The 19254-nt window shown below is 48.1% G+C and overlaps 7 protein-coding genes across 10 annotated transcripts; 4 read left to right on the plus strand and 3 right to left on the minus strand.

The window, feature by feature from the left end:
* Nucleotides 1-467: 467 nt before the first annotated feature.
* On the minus strand, nucleotides 468-1868 carry ONS95_010648 (uncharacterized protein; the record flags this gene model as incomplete). Its single annotated transcript, XM_058504260.1, has 2 exons — nucleotides 468-1677; nucleotides 1732-1868. 2 exons carry the CDS (start codon nucleotides 1866-1868, stop codon nucleotides 468-470), a joined length of 1347 nt encoding a protein of 448 aa, XP_058360973.1.
* A 1201-nt stretch (nucleotides 1869-3069) lies between these two features.
* Nucleotides 3070-5645, plus strand: ONS95_010649 (uncharacterized protein; the record flags this gene model as incomplete). The annotated part of the gene is made up of 2 exons (XM_058504261.1): nucleotides 3070-4255; nucleotides 4339-5645. The coding sequence occupies 2 exons, from the start codon at nucleotides 3070-3072 to the stop codon at nucleotides 5643-5645; spliced, it is 2493 nt and encodes an 830-aa protein (XP_058360974.1).
* A 472-nt stretch (nucleotides 5646-6117) lies between these two features.
* On the plus strand, nucleotides 6118-7898 carry ONS95_010650 (uncharacterized protein; the record flags this gene model as incomplete). The annotated part of the gene is made up of 2 exons (XM_058504262.1): nucleotides 6118-7641; nucleotides 7761-7898. The coding sequence occupies 2 exons, from the start codon at nucleotides 6118-6120 to the stop codon at nucleotides 7896-7898; spliced, it is 1662 nt and encodes a 553-aa protein (XP_058360975.1).
* On the minus strand, nucleotides 7740-9900 carry UFD1 (ubiquitin fusion degradation protein). Its single transcript, XM_058504263.1, has 4 exons — nucleotides 9823-9900; nucleotides 9453-9773; nucleotides 8541-9405; nucleotides 7740-8490 (listed from the first exon to the last, which is right to left on the minus strand). Exons 1-3 carry the CDS (start codon nucleotides 9823-9825, stop codon nucleotides 8557-8559), a joined length of 1173 nt encoding a protein of 390 aa, XP_058360976.1. The 5' UTR covers nucleotides 9826-9900; the 3' UTR covers nucleotides 7740-8490; nucleotides 8541-8556.
* Nucleotides 9901-9950: 50 nt separating this feature from the next.
* On the plus strand, nucleotides 9951-11645 carry ONS95_010652 (uncharacterized protein). The gene has a single exon (XM_058504264.1). The coding sequence runs from the start codon at nucleotides 10101-10103 to the stop codon at nucleotides 11529-11531; it is 1431 nt and encodes a 476-aa protein (XP_058360977.1). The 5' UTR covers nucleotides 9951-10100; the 3' UTR covers nucleotides 11532-11645.
* Nucleotides 9951-13402, minus strand: RVB2 (RuvB-like protein 2). Of its 3 annotated transcripts, XM_058504266.1 has the most exons (3): nucleotides 13338-13402; nucleotides 13059-13285; nucleotides 9951-13008 (listed from the first exon to the last, which is right to left on the minus strand). In XM_058504266.1, the coding sequence occupies exons 1-3, from the start codon at nucleotides 13344-13346 to the stop codon at nucleotides 11832-11834; spliced, it is 1413 nt and encodes a 470-aa protein (XP_058360979.1). In that variant the 5' UTR covers nucleotides 13347-13402; the 3' UTR covers nucleotides 9951-11831. The 3 variants fall into 3 exon arrangements, with proteins under 3 accessions (XP_058360979.1, XP_058360980.1, XP_058360978.1); XM_058504267.1 differs by having other exon boundaries at nucleotides 11646-13285; XM_058504265.1 differs by having other exon boundaries at nucleotides 11646-13008; nucleotides 13059-13402.
* ONS95_010654 (uncharacterized protein) lies at nucleotides 13403-18750 on the plus strand. 2 transcript variants are annotated; one of them, XM_058504269.1, is made up of 2 exons: nucleotides 13403-14500; nucleotides 14777-18750. In XM_058504269.1, exons 1-2 carry the CDS (start codon nucleotides 14341-14343, stop codon nucleotides 17878-17880), a joined length of 3264 nt encoding a protein of 1087 aa, XP_058360982.1. In that variant the 5' UTR covers nucleotides 13403-14340; the 3' UTR covers nucleotides 17881-18750. The 2 variants fall into 2 exon arrangements, with proteins under 2 accessions (XP_058360982.1, XP_058360981.1); XM_058504268.1 differs by having other exon boundaries at nucleotides 13403-13989; nucleotides 14257-18750.
* The last annotated feature ends 504 nt before the right edge of the window (nucleotides 18751-19254 follow it).

Below are 19254 nucleotides of genomic sequence, written 5' to 3' on the forward strand. Positions count from 1 at the left end.
TAGCACCTCAGAAACACATACCAGCTCATGAATTCTCGCCATATACCGGTCAATATTCTGGCTTTTCCATCCACTCTGGTAGATCAGGTATTTCATAATACCGAGCAATCTCAAATTGTGTATCTTTTCCTGATCATCGGTCCACCAGCCTGATGCTTGCTATGACTGTTCATGTTCGAAGACTCGTGATTGGATTTAGAGCAGATAGATGGTGGGTCTCGGGGGCTGCAAAGCGTTGGTTTCGCAATTCTGGTTTCAAAATGAAGCTTTTCGGTGTTAGAAACCTCCGTTTGCAACTTTGTCTGGCTCTGAAACCTCCTGGTAACCTCAATGACTTGTGGCACACTTCTTGTTGCTGGTTTCTGTCGATTTACCTCTGCCGTTGTCAAGTAGCCGACTGTCTTGTGTTTCTAGGGTCTTCAGCCTTCGCATGAACTCGACATCCACTCCAAAGTGCGTGCTCCTCTCTAAGAATCATGTTCCTCACCCCCAAGCCCTACAGTACTGCAGCCCTCATCCATCCAACAAGCAAACTCCTCTTCCTGTTCATCGTCTCGGAAGAAGTGTATCACAGGGTCTTCCTGCCAAAAGATTGGTCTCCAAGCTATTGTCATGTTTTTGAATATCTCAGAAAGCTCATCCTCAAAAATCAAAAGATACTGATCTGAGACTTTTCCAGGTTTACATTGAAACTGCCTACAGCTGAAGCTGAGCGGTATCAAAAACGGTCGTGCGGGCAGCTGAACTGTGCATGTTTGACAGCCCAGTCCCCATCTCGTACTAATATCGATCCAATGCTCGCGGCTACAGGAGAAGGGGACGATATCATCCCCGCTCTCATCAAATCCGATAACGGATTGTGATTTTCTCAGTGTGTTATCTCTGTCGCTTATAAAGAGCTTCTCGAGCTGCCGACGCAGAATTGTACTTGCACCTTTCAAGGCTGAGTGGTCCACTTGATTTATCATCTCTGTGTCGCCTGCTCGCTTAGACTTATTCTCAGGCAAGGCCAGATAGATGCGGAGACGCGATGTTTCCATGCTGTGATAGTCTAGCGATTTCAGACGGTAAACATCGACTCCGTCAGCATAGAAGCCTTCCTCCTCCACTTCCTCTTCTGTCACGTCACTTCTGTAGTATCTCCCAACATAGTCCATGTTGCCAGTAGAACATAACCGGGTGAAGTATCGAGTGAAACGTACTGGTACAGTCTCGATCCACCGCGGAATCAGGTATGGATAAAACAATCGGACTTCCAAGTCTCCTCGGTGGAGCGGTAGCATTTCCAGGATCATCAATTGAATCTCGATTGGTAATCTTTTCATGAGATTGAAGATTTTTCTCGTGTACAGATCTGTAGGCTCCTCAGGCGCCATTAGAATTTTCGTGCTTCCTAAATAGCTTGCATAGAATTTGTAAGTTGCTTTAACGAGGTGCGAATTGACGTTTTGCAAGACTTGTTGATTGATCATTTGCAAGCATAAGTTGTGGAGGATGAAGTGTCTAATCCGGCTGACATTCGGTGGAGTTGTCCCACTTAGGGCGTTGGCCAAACGGCCATTTTGCCATTGGCTGTAAGCATCAAGGGCTCTTAGGTATTGATTACTCTTGTAATTCTGATCGCTTTGAGTACCATCCAAGTGCGGTATTAAGATCGTTCTGTCACGTAATCTGACACTGTAATCAGGTATGTTAATATGGAACCAGGTCAAAGAAAGGACATAAACTCACATCTGGTAGAACGCTTGGATAAAAGGGATCCCAATTGATTTCCAACTTTTCTCCAGTTTCTCATCTCTTTGAAGTCGCTCATGCCGGTCTTCGAGGACTTTTTGCTGCTCTTTGGAGTGTACCCAAGCTACATACATCGTGACTTTTTGGTAGTTGGAAAATCCGAATATTCAAAATTAGCTGAGTATGTTCTTGGGCGTCCTTGTTAAGTCTGAGACAGGCATCCAAGGATCCAATTTTTGTTATATGTGAGTTTAGAGGAGCGCAATTTATGGTGGGGGAAAATAGTCGAGCGCCGACGCTACATCAAGTGGCAGTTACTAGTTAGCTTGATTTTGATTAGAGACCATCTGGTTCTGGTTCACTAGGCTTTCGGCTCGCTTCGCCTCTTTGTATTATTTCATGGAAAAATATCAAGTCTGCCATCTTTAAGTGTGACTACTGGGGTGCTAAGACACTGGATCTAAGTCTACTTAGTGGAAGTGGGGCATTTTCTACTTCAAATTGATGTCGTGATTTTGTCCAAAAAGAAGAAAAAGAGAAGCCGGGTCCAAAGTGTTCGGAACGTCTTAACTTCGATTATCCTGTACCCGTGAGATCTCTCATTCGATGCTTGGAGCGTATAATGGCATGTCCTTCTAGGACACACCTGGAGCTTGCAGCCCATCATCCTGGTTTCATTAAGCGAATCACCAGCACAGCTTTGTAAACAAACAAATTTAGAACCTCAGTAGACACAATTTGGGTGATAACAGAAACCAGCGATTAATAAACCAATTGTTATTATAAATAAAATATATGTTCTACTTGAAGCCTGTGATATCAAAGTCTCACTATCGCAGAGTTTGGTTTCATGAAACTTTAGCACGTGACTTTCAGAGGATGACTTGGAGCAGCGTCAATTGTTCTGTTCAAGCATTCATTTGGAGATAGTACCGTCAGCAAATCATATTGGAAGTAAGCTTTCATTGTCGATAGTGCCGTACTTAAGCGAAATGTTGCGACAATGGTGTTCCTTTTCGATTTTCAACGTTGCATTCCACTGCCGCATTCAGTACACCTTGACTGATTGCGGACCCAATTTTCCAAGGCCGATCTCTATGCCAGAACCCCTAAAACTATAATACTCGGTATTAACAGAAATTGATGTTTCATTTTGTTTGTTTCTGAATCTGTTCCTTGCACATTAGCGACATTGTCTGCCTCCATCTCGTTTACAACAGCATCTGGCACTGATTCACACAAATCGGCTTATCTCGTGTAACAAATCGAAGCTATTTCTTTTTCACATTGGAGAGCCTACTATTTCTTTCTAATGAAATGGAAGGGGGCGCACCCATGCAAATGACGACGGCCTTCGCCGACGCATTCGCCAAAGCCATGGAAGCAATGGGCAAATTCCAGCCTCAAACGCAGACACCTGCTCAGTTCCACTCTGCAACTCACTCTGCACCTCCCAAAAATAGAGAAGCAGTTTCTTCTTCTGACAGGGAGTCAGTCAAAACACAAGTGTCAACACGACAATACATCAAGGACACTACCATCCATCCTCCAGCAACTACACTGCAGCCGGGCAACAATATGTCTGATAAACAAAATCGAAGCTTGGCAGATATACCACGAAGCATACATGAAAAGTCTGAGGGGCAGCGTAGTCGTGGTGGAAAAGTAGCAGGCATAAAGAGAGAGCAAAGGAGCAGCATCGCCAAGACCGTACCAGTCGTTATCCTCCCCTCCAGGCTCCCTTGGACTAACTCTATCACCGATGAATCCAAGTCTCCACGACGAAAAGGAGTTATAAGTTCGAAGTCTCACTCCTCAGTGCCTTATTTCTCTGCCTCAGTTAGGAAGCCAAGTTTGAGTGCAAACTCAGAGAAGCGCCGTCATACAGATATTGCCAATCCGGACTCAAGTGATGAGTGGAGACCACATAATTCTCAACAACCGAGAAGAAGGAAACGGAAGGCTCTCATTGAAAGGACCCGTTCCATTCATGCCATAGTGAATAGATCGGGACGTAGAGATCATCTCTCATCAAGGTTAGATGTGGCTGAGGAGATTGACAGTTCCGACAACACATCTGTGGTACACAGGAGACAAGACAAATCTCACCCCAAGCTAAACAAACACTATATTCTCAAGTACACGGCGGATACGATTCCAGCTGTACTGTACGAAGCGGAAGATTTGTATCAGAAAAAGGTGGCAGAGAGGTACAAAGTTACTAGAACTAATCCCGCAGAGAGGGAGGATGATGATACTGGTATCGATGAAGACATTGGTTCTGGCACAATCACAACTGAAGAGCTGAACGGCGCTTTTTGTGGAGCTACGGATGCCGAAATCGAGACGGCTGCGGAAGAGTGTGTCAGATTGATCACTGAAGCTGCAGAGGAGGAGAAGGCTTCAAAAGAGGGGTTATGGAAGGATGTAACAGAATGGGCGAAAGCAGATGGCATGCTTGCCGGCTCCATGGTTCTGGATATGCTGCTGACTGTGATCCAGGCAGAGAAGAAAAGAGCCCGTATGGCTTCTTTCTTCCTCGTGAATGGGCAGAAAAGGAACATATCCGAGAGTACCTCAGCCGGAGATTTTGCTCCATCCCAGTGGAGTACATCAGAGACAGATCAAAAACTCTTAAGGCACTCCTTGCCAACAGAATTATTCCACCGTCTAATCCCGCTGTGCCTGATCGCACCATAAACAGCTCAATCCACCTGAAAGATGCAGTTGGTGAATCGCTCCTAGTCAAAGTAAATTCTGGTATGGAAGAGCCCTTCGGAAACACGCCAGCTCAACAAATCCCTATGCACAAACATATTCAGGAGGCCATGAACCGGCTCGAGAATGCCGGGGTCCACCCCCCAGAGCCATCAATTCTAGATCTTAGGTATCCCCAAGACGAGTTTCGCAGAACGAAAGAATTCTGGACCAGCAAGAATAAACCTTGTGGTGTATTCCACTTCGCATGCTGGCGACAGCCCGCATACCCAGACGAGCCAAAGCCCTGGGAACACAGCCTCTCCAGCGATATCCTCGGTCTGCATCCCGGGAAATTTGGCGCCAGGGTGAAATTTCTCGTCGACATGGCCCCCATACATCAGGCCATGAGTCTATGGTTCGAGGCAATCGACCGACAGCGGTACAAAACCTATCGCGAACAAGTCGATCGCATGACCAGAGCAGATACTGGACTCGAGGCAGTAAAGTTCACCAATAACCATACTTTTCTCGGCATGGCGAGCTTGCGAAATGTGCAAGTACGGAATCACAGAGATAGAGGTGACATTAGAGATGGATGGGTAGGCATGACATGTACAGGAGCATTCACTGGCGGCGAACTCTGTCTGCCAGATCTGGATCTGAAGCTGAGGTTTCTGCCTGGCGATGTGATTTTCTTCCGCGGGTGTGCATTGCAGCATTTCATTAATACTACCGTCGGTGAGAGGAGCAGTTTGGTATTCTTCTCACATAGTGGACCAAACTCAAAGGAGGGTGGGAGCAAGCATGTCACATATGACTACCCGTCTTTCCCGTCTCCAAAAGAGCCGTCAGGCCCCAGATCTTCCGGCAATATAAATGCAGTTGCTCCTCCTATGCTCAGTAGAAGACATACGCAGAGAATCAAGAAACGGGTGTTCTCACATTTGCCGAAATATCCTACTACGAAAGCAGACTTGACAGAGCAGAAGCTTAAGCGAGCCAGGCAAAGGAAGAAAAGATTCGAGGGATATGCCAAAGAGGAGTTTGAGCGAGGCAGTATGACATTGGAAGAATATAAAAAAGTCTCTAGGGTTGGATCACATGAGTTCTATGAGCTGAACCTGATCGAATTGGCGAGACATGCCAAGGGAGAATATCCTTTTGCTCCAATAGAAGCGAGGAGGAAGGCACATCGCATGGCTAATAAATAGAATTTCAGAAGCTGTGTATTGAACACAGGTAACCAAGATTTGGAAATGACATAAGTACGAGTACGTTTTGGCTACTGTACTAAATGAACCTTGTGGGAAGATTGAAAGACTCATGGGGGAGATGGCGGACTAAGTCTACAGCATGCGCTGTAGGCCTTTAATTTGCAAGCACTAGAGCTAAAAAGGCTTGATTGATAATAAACCTATTGGATAATCGTACCTGACAAAGTGCTCTTGCTGTTTGCGTCTCGCCTGCTCAGTATCTTAGCTCCAAAGCTTTGTTCTGACTTGACGGAATTGGATACCATACAAAGCATATTGCCCTGACGAGAATGGCATCAATTATTAATCGTATAGAGTGATCAATCGCGAAAACAGAGTCTGGATTTCCACTTCTCCGCCAATACAGCGAAAAACGAGCCGAGGAGTTGATATACCCCACCCATAGAAAGCAACATCCACGAGAATATGAATGGATAACACGGATGCTATGGAAAGCATCAAGACAGCAATGTCTGAGCTGGAGATCGTCAACCTTCTTTCAAAGTACGAAGGTCCCAAACTTACCTTCGGTCTCGAAATGGAGCTCGACTTTGCGATCGACAGAAAATCGTACTTCGACTGGTTGGACACCAACCCATCAATCAATCCAATGCCCGCTATAGTAGATAGCTACTACAATCAGGAAACCAGGAAAACCGATCACTGGGTCGCCGCAAGGAACCTGTACAACACTCGCGTGGCGACGGGTTTACAACAGCCCTCACCAACATTCAGCGAGACGAGCCGGAATTCGCATTCGACCAGTTCTTACAAATCGGATAATCTCCGCCATAACTTACTACATTATTTTGTTGCATTCCTTAATCGTGAATTACCAAGTTCAAAGCCAGGGAAGCTGTTGATTGGTGACGTGCCTTGGGGCGGAAAGCCGAAGACTGCTGCGGCGAACACCTGGACTTTGGTCGCTGATGATAGTCTCATACCGAGTCGGGAGACATATGGGACGACTTTTGATCCACAACAGTCATACAAAACTATGAGAAAATACTACAGATGCGTAGGTGCAGAGCTGGTGTCCAAAGTGTATGATTATGACAAACTTGATTCGGAAGTTCTTCCAGCATTGAGAGAATTGCACGACGAGCTTCAACCGGACTATGAACACGGGGTGTGGTTCACGGAAGAGGAGCACTTGCATGTACATTTCGCGCTGAAAGACGAGGAAGTCAGCCTGGAGCTGGCTCAGACGTTGTGCGTACTCTACGGTTTGTTCGAGAACCAGATCGAGACATTCGTGCAGAGCCATATGCGAGAGTCATCGTGGTGCGTGCGGCTAAGAGAGGGAATGAGCAAGAGGAGGTTTTGGATTGCAGAAGTACCCAGAACGGGGAACATAGATCTTGGCTTGGCAGCAGAAGGGAGGTACACACCCAGAGGATTCGCCGACGCAATCTATGCGACCAAGTCCTTGGAAGACCTCAGGTCGCAGATCAGCGGCTACTCTGCAGGGGAAGAGATAAATGGAAACATTATCAAACGTTTCATGAACACGGGAGTCCGCAACTGGGTTGCTTTGAACGTCTCGATGTCCAGACTCAACAAACCGACGACTTTTGAGTTTCGTCAACACCATGGCGTAACACAGCCGGTAATTATAAAGTACTGGGTAGAGTTCTGTGGGCATATGGTGACATTCGCACATCTGCTCGTGAAGTCCGGGATCAAACTTCAAGACCCGAAAGAAAAGGGTCCAGATGGCAAAGAGATGAAATTGCCACTACTTGAAGAATATGTCAAGAAAGATATTCTGGATGTTATCGCAATGTCGGACAGGGCAAAAGAGCACTTCCAGTATCAGGCTGACCGTTACCACGATGCTGCAAATACAGCCAAGCGATCTATGGAGGAGTACATGATCAAGAAGAGAATAGAGAGGAGCAAGCTAGGAGACGATGTTGACATATTCATGGATGATATGATCATGTCTAAGCCGGTACGTGCAGAACCTTCTAACTGTGTGATTTCCTCGCACAAAGTACCGAACGATATAATATCTCTCAGAATTGACAGACCTTCACATGTTGCAAGCAAAGGCGCTAAATCAAATACTAGGAGTACACCAAAATGGCAAAAGCCACCCTAGACCACCCACCTTTGAGGCGTGAAGTACAGATGTCTGATAAAGAAAAATGGGGCGTAGAAAGCGTTGGAGGTACGATCAAAGACATGATATACGGTAAGAAACTGTAGAAGCCGAAGACTGCTGCTGAGATTGAAAAATATGCGAAAGACGAGGACGAAAGTGGAGTGCTTCTGGTATTCCTCGCCTTGGAGAAACACATCAAAGCTGAGAATAGGCGGCGCAGGTCAAATCGGCTTCACGCCAATCAGCTCCCCTGCAAACAGATGTAATGCTCCATGGTGGTATGGAACAATTTCTTCCCTAGCAAATTCATATGTGTGTGTGCATACATATGTTATAGCAATAGAAAGTCAACAAAGCTAACGAAGAATAACAATTCCTTGAAGGCTCACATCATGGTGCATCTCAAAGCGACGAGGGAATGAGGCTGCGGCAAAACCCTAGCAACCTGTCCATTAAAGCCAGAAGACTCAGCGGCTGCGCCTTCACTTCTTGGAATGGTGAAAATGTCTAAAACGGTTAAAATGAGACTCAAGCCCTCACACTAGGGAGGTGATGAGGAATCAAAGTATCATTCTTCTGCTCAACTGAGCTATTTATCTGACCCAAGCATAGCATCGGGCACGTAAGTAATAGCAGCCTCTCCAACGCCATCCCTCATGCCCTCCCAAGTCAAAGTCCCAGCCCAGTCTCCAGAATCTAGAAACGCCGTCAAATCACAATCTCAAATATCCTCCGCTAGACATTACCGATTAAGAAGCAAGTCTAGGCTTTTCGTCCATCCAATCTTCGTCCCACACTTGGTTCAGGCTTCTTCGCCTCCTTGATCTCAGGCTTCTCCTCTTTCTCGCGCTTGGCACCACCCTTCAAGGTGTGACCCTGTCCAGAAAAGTGAGGTTGTTGTGCATCGGCATTCTCCTTATCCTTGTCGGCTTGTGTCTTTACCGGCTTGATCTCATACCCGAAGAACAATTTATTGGGTGCTAGCCTAAGAGGTTGCGGTCCGTTCGTTCTGCGGACAGGAGCTACTGCTGCGGGGGGAGGGTTCGTACTCGTTCCTGCAACGGGAGTAGAGGCTTTCGGAGTAGGATTCTTGCTGCTCTTCTTTGCAGAGAGTTTCTGCCCACCAAGGAGGAAGTTCGAGGATACGGCTTTGGCGCCTGCGAGAGCGGAGTTGGATGATGGGGCGATAGCGTCGTAGTTGATGGCTTGTGCCATGGTCCCTTGACTATGTAGCGTTCCTCCTGCGGGCAGACCGACTCCAGATCTGGGTGTGGATGTGCCACATGTTCGGGTGGGCTCGACGTAGCCTATCGGAGGGGCAAAGTCGACTTCTACATCTGTCTCCATTACACAGACTCCCATCTTAGTACTCTCTGGCTTGACCTCCAAGACTGCTACATCGTAAATAGTATCATTGTATTTGAAGGAGAAGATGTCGCCTTTTGTGACGGTAGAGAAGTTTCGGAAAGCTTTCTCGAGCACGGCTTTCGGGTCGGAGATCTCGAGGAAGTTGACATCCTGCGGTTGGAGTTTGACGAGAGAGGCGAGGGCGAGATCAGTAGAGCGGATTTGGATCAGGTCCCCAGTATCAAGAAGGAGGACTTGCATCATCTGTTCATGTTAGGCATTACCCCTCATCGCGGGGTGACAGAACCTACCCAGTTTGGCAGATACACTTTCCCTTCCTCCGCAATGAATTCTAATACACCGCAATGAGTCGTTCTATCCGTCTGGCCGTTTGTGAGCTCGAAGAGCATGGGGTAGGTGATGTGTAGTCTGGTGAGCTTCTCGAGCGCAGAGGGCGGCATAATAATCTTCCCGCCATAGTTCAGATCCTCTCTTTCGGGCCCAGGAAGCATGACTGTTGGGTAGCAGCGGTAGTATTCATCGAAACGCTTGGGAGGACCACGCATGCCGCCTCTTTGCAGCATCTGATACATCGCCATCGGATCGTCTTGCTCGTAATAGTTGCCGAACGACTGGATGGATGTTAGCATTTCCTTACGTTTCTAGTTTGTAAAGTTTTACCATCTTGGAAGTATTTAAGCGGAAGTTGTGGAAAGGTGGAAGAAAGTGAAGAGAATATGTCGAGATGTTGGAGGAAATAGAGGTAGTGGTTCAAAAGAAGCTCGAAGCTCAAGCTGACAAAATGACGTCTCGGGTGTGCCTGGCACACGATCTAGCTAGCTTCGCAGTAGACTCGATTCACTCCACTTCAACAACAAAATACAAACTCCACTTCACAACTCAACCACATATCCAAACAGCCACCAATCTAACCCATGGTTTCCTGAGATACAACCAAAATGTCCTCCCGCTACGCAGCAGCCCGCCCCAAACGCGCCGGCGAGCAATTCGCGCGAACTCACCACGGCGAGACTGAAGACGGCGGTGGCCCCTCTACAAGCAAGAAACCTAAATTCGATATCCGCAACCCCTCAGCTCTTGCGCCCGACGCGCCTGAAGAAGATGCCGTACTCGAAGCCGACGTTATCGGGTCTGGGGCGGGCATGAAGCGTGGGGCTGTCAATATCGACGGTTATGACAGCGACTCCGAGAATGAGGGGTTCGATGCTCGCGCTGAAGAGAGGGCGAGGAGTAAGAAGGGGAAGAAAGGGGAAGTAAATCTCGCAGAGGCGTTTGAGTATGGGAAGGATGGGAGTGGAGGTAATGGGCCTGCCGAGGAAGATGAAGATGAGGATATGTTTGGAGACCTGGAAGAGGATGATGAGAAGGAAGAGGGCGCAGTGAGCTCAAAAGCCAAAGAGAAGGCAGTCAAGTTTCTTGATGTCGATGAGATAGAGGGCCAGGTGGAGAGCAGTCGCAGCGGTGGTCACGTCTCAGGGAATTTCGCACTCGATCCCAAAGGCAAACTCTCCACCCACGCAATGGACGACCAGCTTTCCTCAGACGACGAAGAAGACGCTGCGCTCGCTGCACAGGAAGAAGACATTGACGAGGAAGTCGGCGCTGGTGGTTTGAAGCGTAATGCTCCCAAAGTCGATGCATTCAACATGAAAGCCGAGCAGGAAGAAGGCCGATTTGATGCTGCAGGAAACTTTGTACGGAAAGCAAACGATCCAGATGCAAAGCATGATATGTGGTTAGAAGGCGTCAGCAAGAAGGAGATGAAGAAAGCTGCTGAAGCACATGAGAAGCGCGAGGCGGAACTACGGCAGAAGCGACTAGAGGACGATGCAATGCTGCTCCCTGACATCCTCCGTGTTCTCATCCTACATCTCGAGCGTGGAGAAACAGTCCTAGAAGCTCTCGCTCGTCTCGGCAAAGGTCAGACAAAAACAAAGAAGATCCCGAAATGGAAATTAAAGAAGAAGGGTCAGGATCCAATGGAAGTAGATGCTAAGAAAGAGGATGAGGATCCGGAGCAGGTTAAAATTAGAGATGCTGTCAACAAGATTACTGGTGCGGCGGATCACCTGCTCACAAGAGGACAGACGGAGATTTATGAGCAGGAGAGGGAGATGCTGATTCGGCAGTACAGGCGTGAATCGGGAGAAGATTGGGTAGAACCGCCTAAAGAGGAGATTGCTGAAGAGATGCCGGCCAAGATGTGGGAATATAGGTGGATTGATGGACGAGATGGAGCGGCGAAGCAAGGTCCTTATGATGGTCCTACGATGGTTGCGTGGCAGGATGCAGGATATTTCGGTGAAGGGGTTGAATTTAGGAGACTTGGTGATGATGGACCTTGGGATAGAGTTGTGGATTTTGTATGAATAATGAGACGCCTGAGATTCATGAGCATGAATGATACCCAAAAAGAAATGGAAAGTAAAAGTTCATAATGATGCTACCTATCCTTATTTCACAATATTAGTGTTAGTGTTTGCACTCTTCCAAATCGTGGCATTACACTCAGGTGCTAACGAACTTTTTCTACTTGTACAGTACACTTCGATCTACCATATCATATCATCTCATTTTCCCAGGGCCAAATCCCCGCTCTACCTGCGTAAGTCAGGCCCCCAGGAATGGATCAATCGTACACCCAACGCCTTCCGACCAAGAAAGTCAAATCAAGAAATCTCCATAGCATCACCATGTCCATTCGTGAAGCTCAAATTCACAGCCCCAGCATCACCAATCAACCGCTTCTCAAACTCAGCCACGAACTTGACGCTTCTTCCAGAATCATAAAACAGCTGGAAACTACGCTGCACATCCTCAATCCCGACTTGCTTTGCCCGTCTCTTTGCTGAGATCAGCTGGCTGGTGGTAATCAGATTGCTGGCATAGCGCAGACCGGTCTCTTGTCCAATCTTGGTCAGGAGAGCGAGGGCATCTGGTGTAATGTCGACTTCCTCCTCTTGGGCGCGGATAGATAAGATCTGCTGGATTTCCTCCTTTGCATAGGCGTGTGTGCTGACAATCACTACGCGGTCGAGGAAATCGAGGGGCAGGCCGTGGGGACTGCGGTAGTTTGTGCCGCGGATGCGAGAGTTGCCTCTGTTGCTGGCCATTATGACGATAGGTGCTAATTCGTCTTCGAGAGCTCGGTTGATGAACGAGAAACATTCAATATCGAGCATGTGGACTTCGTCAATGAAGAGCACGCCTGGCACAATTTCTGCCTTGCCTTCTTCCTTCCACTCTGCTACTTTTGTGTTGATCTGGTCCCGAACTTCGCTTCTAATCTCGCCAGTGTCTCCGGAAAACAGTGCTAGGAACCCTTGCGTTCTCGAGTTTATCACGTCAATCTCGTGGAGGCTAACTGTATGCACGACTTCCTTGCGTTTCTGAAGGTCTCCGTCTGGGCACTGGAGGAACTTGGTGTCTACGCCCATAGCATCGTAGTCGCGTGATTTGGCGAATGATCTCCCCAGCTTGCTGATCTTGCCGGAGGACTTGTCAATAGAAATTATGTCTCCTGCCATCACTCGCTCCTTGGTCATGGCATCAATCATCTTGCTGCCCATGTCGTATACCGATTCCATGTCGGTGGTCTTGATTGTGAGCTTGCCCTGTTTCGTGCCTCCTGTTACACTCCGGTCGGTCTGGATCTCGACGACCTCTCCCTCAATCATCTCGCTCTCTTCCTTTATCCGGACGCCGATCGACTTGCGGAATGCTTGCTCCAAAGCTTCGGTCTTGGACATCTCGAGGGAAAATATCTCGGACGAGGCTAACATCGTGAAGGGAACATCGGAACCCAGGGATTGTGCCATACCCATCGCAATAGCTGTCTTTCCCGTACTTTTGCCCTGTCAGCATTTCTATCGTAACCAACTGTTCAATCTTCATACCTAGGAGGCCCGGCAATCAACACAGCCCGTCCAGCAATCTTGCCCTCCTTGACCATCTGCAGAATGACCGCTGCAGCTTTACGCGCTCTTTCCTGTCCCACCAACCCTTGCGATGATGTCCGTGGCTCGAGAGTATCTGGATCTACTCCTAGACCACGAATATGGGAATGCGCCGCGATGAGGTTGAGCCCGCGAAGCTCTTTGCTCTCTGACACGGTTTGAATTACCTGCGTATCTGTTAGAATTATCTGGTAAGCTCCATGGTTAAATAGTGCTTACGGCAGCCATTGTGAGAGAGTTGTATGTTTTCTGAAGCGGTGGATAACAGGACGTGCAAGAAGCTCGTTGCGGTGCCTGTCTTCAAAAGCCAGCCTGGTAGGATTTAATTCTGGCGTGTATGTATGCACCGCCGGGGTGTGTTTACCCATATTCACTGCGCGCTTATCCCAACTTAGCTTCACGCGTCAATGGCGGGGCGGCGGCAATCAACCCAGACTAAACTTTTAGCAATGCCCAAGCTGCAGCAAATCGGAAACGCCTTCTCCTTGCATCCATGCACTTCACTCGCCAGCGCGTACGTGCAGATATAAATTCACGGCACTGAACTTTTCAGACATTTCAGGCTTCTCTTCCTTTTCGAATTTCTCCCACAAGTCAAAGCACGTCTGCGCATTTCCCAACATAGCCCGTCACTTCTTCAACACTATTCTGTAACCACTTGTCGGGGTCAAGTTGTCTGCAACAGGGTTTCTGGTGATTTCTCAAACTCAAACGCCTGCGATCAACCCCCGCTTCAGCACACGACCGTCGAATGTCTTGACCCGCTCCGCAGAACTCGTGTTGTTGACGTAGCTCTCGATAATGCGCATATTACGTCCGCGGACATCTTGTGCTGTAATCGAAGGAAGCACATGTAGCTGGGCATAGAGACGTACGTATAGCTCTTGCCATTACTTCACGCAACTTTGTGTATAGCGCTACTATTGCTCCTGCCATTTTGCGTCTTGCACCAGATTTCTGAGACATTTAGAAACGCACCTTCCTTCAATATATAGTACAAGATACCTCCTCCCCCTCGATTTGATTCCCTTCTGTTCCATCCTTCTCTATTTGTTGCACCTCATCAGCTGCCTCCATCTCTTCTTCTCAACAACGAACCATCGTTCTTATTATCTGCCTTCTAACACCCATCTTCCAGAAGCCGAATGCTTGAGTAGACGACAGTGTCCAAGGACAAGAAAGAAGGAGTTCAAGCCGTTGCAGGTATCGAACTGCGTTCACCATGTCGAATGATCGCCGACATTTAGACAACTTGAGTGCCTACAATTTTAATTCGACGCGCGCTACTCCAAAAGAAAGTCGACCAAGAGCTAGGCAAAACGACCGTTCTAGGTCACCACAACGAGATCGGTTTCCATCGGGCAGATATGATAGAGTTGAAGGTGAGCGGCACGAATTGGACAGAAGTGGCTATGACTCCTACAAGCCTGGTCAATCGCCATCAAGAGATATGATTCCAGCGCCGGTGAAGCCGTCGAGCATGACCTTGCCCTTTTCACCACAAATCCCTGCCCCAGTCAATGATTCGCGGCGTGAGTATTCACTTAGTAGCCCGATTCACGCCTATAATATCCTTTAATTCATCCGTGGCTATAACTTGTTTCCTATTTAGCGTAATTTTAAAGCTATCATTCACAATATAAACTAACTACTAGTAGGAGGAAGTGGTGTTCGGTCACCTTCTGACTCAAGTCCCTATCGACAATCCGACCGGCCAGCAGTAGCGAGAACAAACTCTGCTTCACTAGAGCAGCCTCTGAGAGCTGCAGAGGCGGGAATCAGTATTCTTGGGCGAGCAGCAAAAGCTGAAGAGGAGAGGAAGCAGCGTGAAGAACAAGCAAAATTATACAAAGCTAAAGCAGCCATGCAGAAAGCAGCTGTCTCTGAACAAGGGAGTTCTACTATAGAAGTAGCTGCACCAGCTATGGCTTCAGTCGATAGAGCTGGAGCTACTGATTTAGCCAGGCACGACGAAGCCAAGCGTGCGGAAAGTGCGCTTGTGCAACATACCGCATTATCAACGAAAAATGACGTCTTGCTGGGATCTCAGCCGTTCGTTGACTCCATAGGGGATATTCTCGTTGAGGTGAGCGAGCTCTGCTCGGCGAAATCGCTGGTCGAAAAGTCCAAGGCCAGGCTCAATAAGGCAGTGGCGGAGTTCGACAAGTCTAAAGAAAACCATGAGAGATGGCCTTCCATAAAAGACCCTCAAGTCCAAGCCAAGAAAACTGCCGACAGAGAGCATAAAAAAGCTGTGAAGGAGTCGGAACAGAAAGAAGCTTCGCTTCGTCGAGCAGCTGAGCAGGTTGCGGAGAAGGTACTCCCCAGCATTCTCGGAAGCAGCACTCAAGAGCTTCAGCAAACCAGGGATCGCCTCAATACTGTCGAAGGGAAATGCGAAAGCAGTCATCGAATATTGGATGACCGACTTCAAGAGCAAAAGGCATACTTCGACGCCCAACACCTAAAATCCAACGACCTGAACGAAAAGATCCAGAAGGAACTCAAAGAAGAGATTCGAGTCCTCCGAGCTGAGTTTACTAGAGAGCGGTCTAGAACCGAAAAGCTCTTCTCGATGCAAAGTGAATTCGCTACAACTATTCAAAACCTATCTGAGGACTTAAAACTAGCTAAGGAAACTATTGCTAGATTTTCACAAGCTGTCCCTCCCGATCTCACAGAACAGCTGCGTAAGATCAGTGGCCTAGATCAATTACGATCTGAAGTCAAAGCATACGATGGCCGTTCATCAAGGACAGAGGCAGGAATGACAAACCTGACTGCTACAGTCAACAACCTGACACACTCCGTCGGCGCCCTTGACAGAACCTCCAAAGCCCGAGACAACGTAGCTCAAACTCTAAGCGAAGAGCAAAATGATCTTCGTAGGACTATTACACAAATCGACGATAGGGTCAAGGTAGTGGAAGATAATGCAGCTTTAAAAAAGGTAGAGAATAGAATCTCTAGCCTAGAAAGAACTGCATATCAATCAGCTGCTGCGAATAAGGACCACGATGCGGTCAAGCAGCAACTCGTGGCTCTTGAGGCGACGCTTCGTCCCGTTGTTTCCCGATCGTCAAATATCGAAGAAATTGATGGCCTTAAGATTAAATTGAACGGGCTCGAATCTAGTGTGACCAGTGCTACGGATCGCATAGCCAAGGTCGAGGAGCAGACGAAGGCATGGGAAGGTGTTCAGAAGACCAGCTCTACCCAGAAGAACCGCAATTCTCCTGATCTTACTGCATTGGAAATTCGTTTGGCAGCTATTGAACAGAAGCCACAGTCGGGAACTCCAGATCCATCAATCGGAGATCGCATTTTGGCACTAGAACGCGAGCGGAGACTTCAAGCTCCGTTGGCGCAGTCATCAGTCACTGTCGCAGATTTTAGTCACCTTTCCAATCAAGTCGACCAGCTCAAGAACGATATGGCGGAAGACATTGCTGCACTAGTCGATTCTACCGGCAGTACCGTTGAGACACTTGTCAATCATCACTTGCAGCCTATCATGGAGCGTGTATCTACTGTTGAGTCTTCTCTGCAAAGTTTAGAAGATTCTAACGGCTCGGTACAAGCATCTTTTAAGATATTGGAAGAATCTAATGCGTCGATTCAGTCTTCTGTCAAAACATTGAATGACTCGTACGCCCCGATGCAGTCATATGTCCAAACCTTACAAAAGTCTGTCGATGAACAATTCCAGAGACAGAATAAAGCTATCTCGGATGCGGTCGGTGCCGCCGCAGGACGTGCCATAGAGGTGATTCGGTCACAAAACTTGTACGCTCCAGCAAGCCTGGACGCGAAATTCGCGACTACCATCCAGGAAATTAGCACTCATCTCGATAAGTATATCGAGGCACAGTCTCAGATCACCGACAGTTTGCAGTTTCGAATGGATAATATGAACACCGGCGAACTGCATCGTGCTATGGTCGATAGTATCGGCCAGACATTCCCAAACCTGCGAAATCATGACATGACATTGCAGAGCCTCAATTCACAGATGTCGACTATAGGTATCAAACTCAGGGCAATCCAAACGGAGTTTTCTGAACTCAAAGAATCCAGACAAGCTCCTGCACCGGCACCCGCGCCCGCCCCAGCTGTTTCTCCTGCACCAGCCAGCAGGCAAGATGATGGGATGCTAAAGGCACTTCGCACTGACGTTGATACCCACACTTTGGATCTGCATAGACTAAAGAAGCTGCTCGAGAAGGACGTTGCGACGATGTCCGCAACAACGTCTGCAAGTCTGGCTGGTGCGCACCAGGCAATCAGTGACCTGACCGAGGAACTCGCAAGACGATGCTTCGAGCTTCAAACCTCTGACGAAGATCTCGACGGAAAGATCCATAGTCTCAATGACAAGATCGAAGGAATCGACAAGAAAGTCGATGGTGTGATCCATAAACAGCAACAGCCATCGAGAGCCCCATCAGCGATACCCCGAACAACATTCGCAGGTTCTCGCCAGGCATCGGCACAAACAAATCGCCAGGCCTCTGTATCAAGCGACGCAAGTAGCGTTCTCCGCAAACGCAAGGCCCAGGACCTAAATGGCAACGGCGGTCCGGCAGTCAGTCCCCGTAAACCAACGAATGGATTTAGACACAGCAGTGAAAGTGCCCGTGGTAGTCCAAACGCGAAGCGTCCTCGCCGGAATAAGCTTGACGATGACCCAGAAATGGATCCTGACTACGAGGAAGGTGATCCTCAGCCAGGCATTTCGGCCGATGAAGACGAGGACGAGTGAGTACCTGGATGACTGGACCCTAAACCTCCCACTACCCTGGCTCTCTCCCCCTCATATTGTCTTCGCGCAGTAGACGTGTTTTCAAGAGCATTACTGATCTTGAGAACGAAGGGTGCTCCCATCTGCCCCGAGACGCAGAAAGGGCAAATTTTTCCCTCCCGTCATTGAGATACCGGATTCGGATTAAGCATCTCCATGGGTTGGGATTGTCGGCGACGATTAACGAATGGGTGGCACCCGTCCTACATACTGTACATTATACGTTGGCGTTGCTTTTCTTTCTTTCCTTCGCTCAAGCTGGCTTTCCTTCAAAATCTTTTAGCTTCTTTGCTACGCGACTGAGCTGGAGCTGCTGGCTATTTCGTTACGTTGCATTGGCATGCGTTAGCATTTACATCCATATCCATGGGCCGCGGGGCGTGGCGCGGAAGGAGTCGATGGGCCTGATATACCCTTTCGTTTTTGTTTTTGCTTTTGCTTTGTGCATGGTTGTTTGGAGGACTGCGCGTTAGAGGAAGCGATGTGCTTTTGAGTCCTGCCGCCTTGCCGCCCTTGCGGGAGGAGAAATGTGGCTACCTCCACAAGTAGATATCTAGCCGGATGGATGGAATGGGGGTGAGGGAAGCTAGTTAACCGTTAATCCCGGAACGGCAATGTCTTTCAAGATTTCGCGTTTCACTCATCAAACCCATGAAAGGAGGGAGGCGTGGGATGTATACCATAATGTGCTGTCCGTAGATAATACCACGAAACAACGACATTTACAATCACAATAGACACATTCGCATACAAATGAAGAAGTCAATGGCGTGAAGGTGAGGATAAGGAAAGGAGGAGAAGCCTCCTTATATACACTCCGGTGAAGTGGAGGCAAGGCAAGGCAAGGTAAGGCGAGATGACCGTCTGGCTGTGTTTCAATGCAGTGCGACATCGACGAGGCTATGATCAGCACTTTGCTTGATGCAAGGCTAATGGGGCGGTCCGAGACGCGCCCTAAACTTATCTACTCGTAGAGTACTAGTAGATAATGCAATTGTCGCCTACCTACTCGAGCTACTGTGGGATAAATGACTGTGGGAGTGAGCAAGTGAGACAGCGGGACAGACATCTGATCAACTTGCTTCGTGTGATCATCCCATCAAATCTCATCAATGGCCTCAAATCACTCACTTGTACAACAATCCATCCATCAATCAATCAATCCAAAACTTTGAAGGTTGCTGGGGTTGGTATTCCTAAGGAGAGACAAACTGCTCACTGTAATCAGAAATGGCTCATTTACTCCGTACTCCTTTCAGAAAGAAGCAATACTCCGTACATGGACGGAAGTGGTAGGACAATCATGGAAGGGAACCTGAGACATGTCGCAAATAC

The sequence above is a fragment of the Cadophora gregata genome (assembly GCF_030347475.1).
Source record: "Cadophora gregata isolate MNR1 chromosome Unknown scaffold_4, whole genome shotgun sequence".
NCBI lineage: Eukaryota > Fungi > Ascomycota > Leotiomycetes > Helotiales > Ploettnerulaceae > Cadophora > Cadophora gregata.